At 58.9% G+C, this 8,794-nt stretch overlaps 1 protein-coding gene across 5 annotated transcripts in view; it reads left to right on the top strand.

Moving 5' to 3' along the window:
* Positions 1-2,093: 2,093 nt before the first annotated feature.
* The window catches only part of CLCN2 (chloride channel, voltage-sensitive 2), a 15,407-nt gene continuing 8,706 nt past the window's right edge, over positions 2,094-8,794 (top strand). For 2 of the 5 annotated variants that reach the window (XR_001363274.1, XM_014544510.1), the window contains exons 1-18: positions 2,094-2,282; positions 2,431-2,562; positions 2,900-3,028; positions 3,117-3,250; positions 3,357-3,434; positions 3,516-3,594; positions 3,714-3,839; positions 3,930-4,014; positions 4,103-4,204; positions 5,319-5,403; positions 5,543-5,698; positions 6,488-6,557; positions 6,792-6,902; positions 7,111-7,324; positions 7,609-7,742; positions 7,957-8,129; positions 8,253-8,367; positions 8,568-8,663. Coding sequence is in view for 3 of the 5 variants with exons in the window: in XM_014544510.1 (XP_014399996.1) it covers positions 2,126-2,282; positions 2,431-2,562; positions 2,900-3,028; positions 3,117-3,250; positions 3,357-3,434; positions 3,516-3,594; positions 3,714-3,839; positions 3,930-4,014; positions 4,103-4,204; positions 5,319-5,403; positions 5,543-5,698; positions 6,488-6,557; positions 6,792-6,902; positions 7,111-7,324; positions 7,609-7,742; positions 7,957-8,129; positions 8,253-8,367; positions 8,568-8,650 (2,163 nt within the window). In the remaining 2 variants the exon portion in view is untranslated. The remainder of the gene's footprint in view (positions 2,283-2,430; positions 2,563-2,899; positions 3,029-3,116; positions 3,251-3,356; positions 3,435-3,515; positions 3,595-3,713; positions 3,840-3,929; positions 4,015-4,102; positions 4,205-5,318; positions 5,404-5,542; positions 5,699-6,487; positions 6,558-6,791; positions 6,903-7,110; positions 7,325-7,608; positions 7,743-7,956; positions 8,130-8,252; positions 8,368-8,567; positions 8,664-8,794) is intronic. The other 3 variants (XR_001363273.1, XM_014544509.1, XM_005872140.2) reach the window with 2 other exon arrangements.

Here is an 8,794-nt window from a genome sequence, read left to right as displayed (position 1 = left end):
CCTGAGCGGTCGGAGGGCTCCGGGACGAGCTGCATGCAGGGCTCTGGCTGAGGCCGGGCCTGCGGAGGACAAGATCAGGTGCTTGTCCGAGGTGTCCTTCCCATTACCTCTCCCCCCAACACACCGCGTTTTCTCTGCTCCTCCCCCTGACCACCTGTACCCAAGTCTCAGCCCCCCACCACCCTCCCCAGCACCGCTCACACCCGTTGAACTTTATCTGTCTGCACTTCTATCTCCACCACCAAGACATTCTGTCCCCAGTACGTGCATTTTCCTGTGCTGGACACAGAAACAGGCGTGTGTAGAAAGATGGGCAAACCCAGCCCCCAGCATTGGCAGGAACCCCTGCGTCTATTCTTTGGCAAAAAAAAAAAAAGAAAGAAAGAAAGAAAAAAAAAAAGGTGGCCTGCCCGCTGGGGGACAGGAACTTCAGGGGGGATGGGTCAGGCAGGAATGGGTGTGGGAACGGGGACCTTTGTCCATGCTTACTTACTCTGAGTGTCCAGCCCCTACCCACCCCGGGGGTGTCCCTTGACCTCATTAGAAGCAGGGGTCCTGGGGTTCTGAGCTGACTCGTGGCCACACTGTCACTGAGTGTTGGAGAAGCCTTTTGCCCTTCCTTGTGTCACTGGGGTGGGGGGGCCCAAACTCTAGGGAAGGGCTCCTTTTCAAACAGCTGGTCCTGGAATTTGCCCAGGAAGGAGGCAGGGAGGGCACCTCTCCAGGAGGGGGGAGCCCCTGGCTGTAATTGAGGCTGGGAGGTGCCCAGTTAAGAGAGGGAATGACTGGATGGAACAGGATGACAGGGAGAGGTGACAGGGGAGGGGGTGGAGCAAGGGTACAGGGCTGAGCCTTCACATCGGGTGGGAGGTGTCCGTCCATCTGCACGAGCCAAGAATGGGGCATTGGTCTCGGAAGCCAGGCACCTGGCCCTGAAATGGTGTCTATCTGTTGCACCAGCCCCAGCCCCATCTCCTTCGCCTGGTCTTTATCTCTGGTGTGAGTTCTCAGGGTCAAGCTCTCTCCCGGGCACTCTCTGCTCCAGCCTCTCCCCCTTCTCCTTTCGATCCCTTTGTCTTTTTCTCACAGGCTCACCTCCCACTCTGACATTGTGTCAGCCTGTTTATACTCTTACTTTGTTTCTCTCCCTTCCTCCTCCCTTCTTCTCCTTCCTCTTCTCTGCTCCTTCCCCTGGCCTCTCTTCCCTCCCCACCTCTCCTCTCTCTGGTTCTCTATCTTGTTCTCTCTCTCTCTCTCTCTCTCATCTTTCCCTCCCTCACCACCACCACCCCCCAGTCCCAACAGGAGCCCTTTGTGTCTCGAAGCTCTGCGGGTGGCAGCCGGAATCTACTCCTCCCCACCCCTCAACACATGCCCAGCTTGGCAGGTCTAGCCATAGCTCAGAGACTCTCCGGTCCCATCACCCCAGCATCACAGCCCAGCCATCAGCTTCTGCTGCCCCCAGCCTACCACTGGACTCAGGGCAGCTCCAGTGTGGGCTGAGGCCACCAAGTACTCCCCACCCACCCGAGAGACTTTCCACTCCCAGCTGGAAGCTGGACTGGCAGGCTGGGGGAGGATGGAGAATAGGGACAAGGGGATTAGGGTGGGAGGAAGGGGTACAGCTGACTCGGTCACAGGCCAGAGGCCCGGCAGGAACGTGATAAGGATTGAGGCCCCGCCTGTTCCTAGGCCCAACTCAGCTGCCCCCAGCTCCTTGAGGACCTTATTGTTACCCGTATGCCCTTGACCATCCCTTATTCTCTGACCTTCCCTCCTCCCACTTTCAGAGCTGTAGGTTTTTCCATCTCTCCTCCTCTGGGGCTTCCCTCCCATTCCTCCTCAGCGCTCCCCTCCCCCAGGCAGCGCTGTGAGAAGAGGACTGATTATTCTGCCACCCCCAGAGCTGTGTCCCTGTACCTTGGCGGTCCCCATCCCTCCGGCAGGACGGCTCCCACAGTCTGCAATGTGCATTGTTCCCACACCCCAAGCCAAAGTGGGACCTGTGGGTTCAAGAGGGGATGTGTAATCTGGGGGCTGGGAGAGGGGAGCTGAGGCCCCAGGGCCCTCCCTGAATCCCTCTCAGCCACGCAGAGCTGCTAACCCTGTTTCCCCCGTTGCTCAGATGTATGGCCGGTACACTCAGGACCTTGGGGCTTTTGCCAAAGAGGAGGCTGCTCGGATCCGCCTGGCAGGGCTGGAGCCCTGGAGGAGCCCGCTGTCCCCTCCAGCTCCCCTGGAACTCCTCGAATACGGACAGAGCCGCTGTGCCCGGTGCCGCAGTGAGACTCTGGGGTTGGGCAGGGGATCTGGCTGTGCTGTACTGGGGGGACAGAGGCCATTCATTAGAGCTGCCCATGGGGGGTTGGAGGAGGCAGGGGTAGGAGCACTTTGGTGCCAGCCCCCTGTTTTTTCCTTCCCTGCTCCCAGTCTGTTCCGTACGCTGTCATAAGTTCCTAGTATCCAGGGTTGGTGAAGACTGGATCTTCCTGGTCCTGCTGGGGCTCGTCATGGCGCTGGTCAGCTGGGCCATGGACTATGCCATTGCCGCCTGTCTGCAGGGTGAGGACAGGGCTGGCAGGGGCGGGCTGGGAAACACCAACCTGCTTCCTCCATGCCAAACTTGTCAAAGTATCTTGGCTACTTGGCCGCCTGAGTGCCTGTCTTCAGACATAATCACTGCCACTCCCATAGGCCGTGACTTCTCGCCTCCCCTCTCCAACTGACCCTCTTACCTACAATGACCTCGCCCCCACTGCAGGCTCTAGGGCCCCCCTGCCCCTTTACCTGGGCTCTGTATGGTGGTCCCTGGACAGCCTCTCCTATCGATATGGCCCAGCGGCCAGGCGGGGACTGGGTGTGCCCCGCAGGGGTCCAGCAGCACTTCCTCTCCCCACAGCTCAGCAGTGGATGTCTCGAGGCTTGAACACCAGCCTCTTGCTCCAGTACCTGGCCTGGGTCACCTATCCTGTCGTCCTCATCACTTTCTCAGCTGGATTTACGCAGATCCTGGCTCCTCAGGCTGTCGGTACAGTAGGGAGAGAAGGGAAGGGCAGAGGTGGAGCCTCCTGAACCAGGCCCATGACATTACTCTCCTGGGACTCTCCACTCTCCAGGGTCCGGCATCCCCGAGATGAAGACCATCTTGCGGGGCGTGGTGCTAAAGGAATACCTCACCCTCAAGACCTTTGTGGCGAAGGTCATCGGGCTGACCTGTGCTCTGGGCAGTGGGATGCCCCTTGGCAAAGAGGTAACTGCGGGTTGGGGAATAAAGGAGTCCCTCCCGGTGGAGGAAGAAGCCAGGCCAGGGTCAGGGCGTGCTGCTTCCCCTCTCACCTCCTGACCCCCTCCCCCAGGGCCCTTTTGTACATATCGCAAGCATGTGTGCTGCGCTGCTCAGCAAGTTCCTCTCCCTCTTCGGGGGCATCTATGAGGTAAGGCCGACCCTGGAGGAGGGCAGAGGAGAGGGGTGGGCTGCTGAGCCCAGCTGATTCCCCGTCCACCACTCTCACCAGAACGAATCCCGGAACACAGAGATGCTGGCCGCTGCCTGTGCCGTGGGAGTGGGCTGCTGCTTTGCAGCACCTATCGGAGGTAGGCGGCCAGTGGAGCCCCCAGCCCTGCCCCGGGCCTTGCCTCCTTTACCCTTCTCTTCGGCTCTGAGTCCTGGCCCAGGCCCCGGCCTGAAGTGGCGCCCTCCCGGCCCCTCGCAGGTGTCTTGTTCAGCATTGAGGTCACCTCCACCTTCTTCGCGGTGCGGAACTATTGGCGGGGCTTCTTTGCTGCCACCTTCAGTGCCTTCATCTTCCGGGTCTTGGCGGTCTGGAACCGTGATGAAGGTGGGGGCACCTGGGGGATGCGGGGAGCCCATGAGATGGCTCAGGTGGGGCCCTCGATGCTACACCTGCCTCCCTCTGCCTTCCCTTCAGAGACTATCACTGCTCTCTTCAAAACCCGGTTCCGGCTTGACTTCCCCTTTGACCTCCAGGAGCTGCCAGCCTTTGCTGTCATTGGGTGAGGAGCTGTGGGAGCTGGGGCTGTGGGGGAGGAGGAGGTAAAAGAGGGAAGACCCCTCTTACCATGATGCTTCTTCCCTCTCCAGTATTGCCAGTGGCTTTGGGGGGGCGCTCTTTGTCTACCTGAACCGGAAGATTGTCCAGGTGATGCGGAAGCAGAAAACCATCAACCGCTTCCTCATGAAAAAGTGGGTTGGCTTTGGGTGTGTGAGGGTCACAGGGCGGTGGGAGGGGGAGTGACAGGTGAGCTGGCATCTAGTGGCCCAATCAAAAACAGGCACTCCAGCCCTGGCCAGTTTTGCCCAGGGGTTAGAGTGTCGGCCCAAGGACCAAAGGGTCGAGAGTTCGATTCCGGGTCAAGGGCACATACCTCAGTTGCTAGCTCCATCCCCAGCCCCAGTCAGGGCACATGCGGGAGGCAACCAATTGATGTGTCTCTCTCACATCGATTCTTCTCTCTCTCTCTCCCTCCTCCCTTCCCTTCACTCTCTAAAAATATCAATGGAAAAAAATATCCTCAGGTGAGGGTTTTTAAAAATATAGGCACTCCATTGAGAAAATCAGCCAGTGGTGTTTTCCTGGTGGATTGAACTGGCACTTTTGAATTTGTAGTCAGTAGCAGAGGGATTTGGATCTAAGACTTCCTGGCCCTGGCCTGGCGCAGATAGCAGGCCTCCGGGAGAGTAGTTGAGCCTTTGTTTCCTCCAGGGAAGCATGGAGGTGGGCGAGACTTTTTCTTAATCTCCAGAGCACAGCTCTCTCAGTTGTGACCTGAGGGTTGGGAGGGGGAAGCCTGAGACGTGACTTTTGTTGGGACTAACGTCCTTCAGGGAAAGGGCAGCCGACTGAGCCTGCTCCCTGTGGCACCTTCGGTCAACTTCATTGTGACCCCAGCCTCTTTCCCCTAACGCTGACCTTCAGCCTCAGTCACCACAGAGAAACAGGGCAGAACCTCTTTCCTCTCGCACAAAGCCCTTCAGCTAGGGCTGCCGAGGGCAAAGGCAGGAGACACAGCTCAGAGGTGTCCCGCAGAGAGCTGGGGGTGGACTTTCTGCCACTGCTACCCACCGAGGGAGTTTGGAGCCAACAGAAAGTTGTTGGGGCTCCTGATAACCCCAGTGGCCACCACCCTCGGGGCCGCCATCTCATGAACAGCAAAGGGGACCGTCTCTCAGAACCGTGTGCTTTCATGTAAGAGCCAAGCTCTGCTGCGACCTCCGCCCTGAGGTGTGAGGGCGCCCAGCCGCTCCCCTGTAGTAAGTGCACCGCCCGTGTTTGATGCTGTGAAACCTACCTCTCTAGACGCCTGCTCTTCCCGGCTCTCGTGACCCTGCTCATCTCCACGCTGACCTTCCCCCCTGGCTTGGGACAGTTCATGGCTGGACAGGTAACCCCAGGCAGAACAGGAGCGTATGCTTTTTCCTCTGGGATGCACCCCTCCTAAAGCCAACAGCCCCTGCCCCGCCAAGGGCCCCTTCCCTTCATCCTGTGTGTTCCCCAGCCTGAGGCACCCTTTTCCCCTATAGCTCTCACAGAAAGAGACGCTGGTCACCCTGTTTGACAACCGGACATGGGTCCGCCAGGGCCTGGTGGAGGAGTTAGAGCCTCCCGGAACTTCACAGGCCTGGAGCCCTCCACGTGCCAATGTCTTCCTCACCCTGGTCATCTTCATTCTCATGAAGGTAGGGCTCCTTACAAATGTATAGCTAATGTTACACAGGCTTATTAGGTGCCAGGCACTGTTCTCAGCACTTTCCACATATTAACTCCTTTAAGCCTTACAACAGTGCTATGGAAAGGTACTATTAGCCTCCCTGTTTTAAAGATGGGCATTCAAGCCCAGCCAGTGTGGCTCAGTGGTTGAGCATCGACCCATGAACCAAGAGGTTACCGATTTGATTCCCTGTCAGGATGGTCAGGGCACATGCCCAGGTTGCTGGCCAATCCCTAGTAGGGGGCATGCAGGAGGCAGCCTATTGATGTTTCTCTCCCATCAATATTTCTATCTCCCTTCCTCTCTAAAAATCAATAAAATTAAAAAAGAGCCCTAGCCATTTTGGCTCAGTGGATAGAGCGTCGGCCTGCGGACTGAAGGGTTCCTGGTTCGATTCCAGTCAAGGGCACATGCCTGGGTTGTGGGCTTGGTCCCCAGTGGGGGGCATGCAGGAGGCAGCCTATCAATGATTCCCTGTCATCACTGATGTTTCTATCTCTCTCTTCTTCTCTGAAATCAATAAAAAATAAAAAAAAAGATGAGAAGTTGAGACATAAAGGGATCATAATTGGCCCAACATCACATAACTACTGGCAAAGTTAGAATTTAAACCCAAGCCATCTGGTTCTGGAGTCCTTCATCCCTGGGGAATTCTGGGATAGCTGGTAAATCTACATTTACCTGATAAGCAATGTAGAGTCCTTGGGGTGGAGCTGGGGTGGCACCTCTACCTGTTTGAACTGCCTTCCGCCTACAGTTCTGGATGTCGGCACTGGCCACCACTATCCCAGTACCCTGTGGGGCCTTCATGCCTGTCTTTGTCATTGGTGAGTCCTCAGTTGCCTGTTTCCCCTTCCCACCTTCTGGCTACCCCCTGGCCATACCCTCACTGCCTGGGAGTGGGTTTTGGTCCAGCCCCCGTCCCAGTGCCCACCCCAGAGGACTGTCCCCTGCACTGAATGACCCACTGGCCCCTCCCCCACCCTCTGACCCTCTCTCTTCCTAGTGTTCCCACCCTCCCCCTCCACTACCTATTTCTCTTCCCACCTCACTCCCTGAAGGAGCAGCATTTGGGCGACTGGTGGGCGAAAGCATGGCCGCCTGGTTCCCAGATGGGATTCACACGGACAGCAGCACCTACCGGATCGTGCCTGGGGGCTATGCAGTGGTGGGTGAGTGCTCCAGTTCCCCACAGGTAGGGCCACGGGGTCTGAGGCTCTGGTGCCCCCTGCTGGCAGGAACCAGGCTTCCTTCAAATGCAGAAACCCAGTTCTCAGAACTGCCCTGGGCTGCCCTGAGGGTACCCAAAGGACTGTCCCCAGGTGGGGAGGGTCCTCTGGTCCCTGGGCGCCCTGAGGAGACTAAAGGTGGCTTCCCTAGGAGCGGCTGCACTGGCAGGAGCAGTGACACACACGGTGTCCACGGCTGTGATCGTGTTTGAGCTCACAGGCCAGATCGCCCACATCCTGCCCGTCATGATCGCCGTCATCCTGGCCAATGCTGTGGCCCAGAGCCTACAGCCCTCACTCTACGACAGCATCATTCGAATCAAGAAACTGCCTTATCTGCCTGAGCTGGGCTGGGGCCGCCACCAGTATGGAGGGCCGGGCAACAGAGGGGTTATGGGTGAGGGGCAGAAGGTGGCCTAGGACCCCCTCACACCCACTCCAGCAGGGTCCACAGTCAGTGAAGCTGGGCGACCAGCCACCTTGCTCCCCCCTGTCCAGAGCTCCCCTTGTCCATCCCCTGGCAGGGACTACTCCTTGGCCCTTAGTCCTTGTCCCCATGGGCTCTGGGCCTTCCTTGTGGCCCTGCTGGTAGTGCTCCAGCTATCCGCCCCATGCTGACCACAAACCAAGTGCCTCTCTCTGTCCCCAGGCAGTACCGGGTGCGAGTGGAGGACATCATGGTACGAGATGTTCCCCATGTGGCCCTCAGCTGCACCTTCCGGGACCTGCGGTTGGCCCTGCACAGGACCAAGGGCCGCATGTTGGCCCTAGTTGAGTCCTCTGGTGAGACCAGCAAGGGGCCAGGTGCTATGAGCCTCTGCCAGGGTCGCTGCTCAGGAAGCGGGAGGGAACAGGAATAGCCGGCATTTGCCAGGCAGGCCTTGCCCCCTGGTGTGTGGCCTGTGTCCAAGGCCCCACTCTGAGTGCCGGAGAAGGTTGGGGGTGGGGAGGAGGGCCTCACTGTCAGCTCCTGAGTCCTCCCACCTGCTCTGTTCAGAGTCAATGATCCTCCTGGGCTCCATTGAGCGCTCACAGGTGGTGGCACTGCTGGCTGCCCAGCTAAGCCCAGCCCGCCGGCGGCAGCACCTGCAGGAGCGGAGAGCTGCCCAGACTCCTCCGCCACCCGATCAGGAGAGCCCCCCCAGCCCTGAGAGCTCAGTCCGCTTCCAGGTAGGGAAAGCCCTGCAGTCGCACACACCTCCTCCTAACTGTGCATAGACTGTCAGGAGGGCGACCCAGAGGAGTCAGAGGAGTCCTGGGGCCACAGCCTCACCAGCCCCTTTGCCCGTGCAGGTGAGCACAGAGGGCTCGGGCTTCCCTGCGACCCGGGGGGACACTCACAAGCCCCTGAAGCCTGCTCTCAAGAGGGCGTCCAGCAACTCCATGAGCCTCAGGGAGAGTCCCCCAGGTGAGCCCAGCACCCGCTAGCACCTCCCTCCACGCTCCCACAGAGCCGAGCCCGGCCTCTGAGACCACATAAGGGCCCCTGCGCACCTTTGAGCTGGGGCACATCCCAGCGAAGAGGCTGCCTGAATGGACCAGGGGTAGAACCAGGATGCCTCTCCCCGTGCCCTCCTCCCCTCTCCCCCAAAGATGACATTGCCCCAGGGCCTTGTGTTTGGGAACACAGGGAACGTGGAGCAGGCTGGCATCGCCCTCAGGAGCCTCTTCTGTGGCAGTCCACCCCCTGAGGCTGCTTCAGAGGTGAGTGGCGGAGCCTCTCCATCTAGCTCAACCTCTAATGCTGAGATAACCTCTCCAGTAGCCCTGTAGCACCTGCTTCCATTCTCCTGCCCTTCTGCCCTCCTGGACGCCAGCTCTGTCCTTGCAGAGCA

The sequence above is a fragment of the Myotis brandtii genome, unplaced genomic scaffold (assembly GCF_000412655.1).
Source record: "Myotis brandtii unplaced genomic scaffold, ASM41265v1 scaffold368, whole genome shotgun sequence".
Taxonomy (NCBI): Eukaryota; Metazoa; Chordata; class Mammalia; order Chiroptera; family Vespertilionidae; genus Myotis; species Myotis brandtii.
This window is presented reverse-complemented; position numbering and strand designations above follow the sequence as displayed.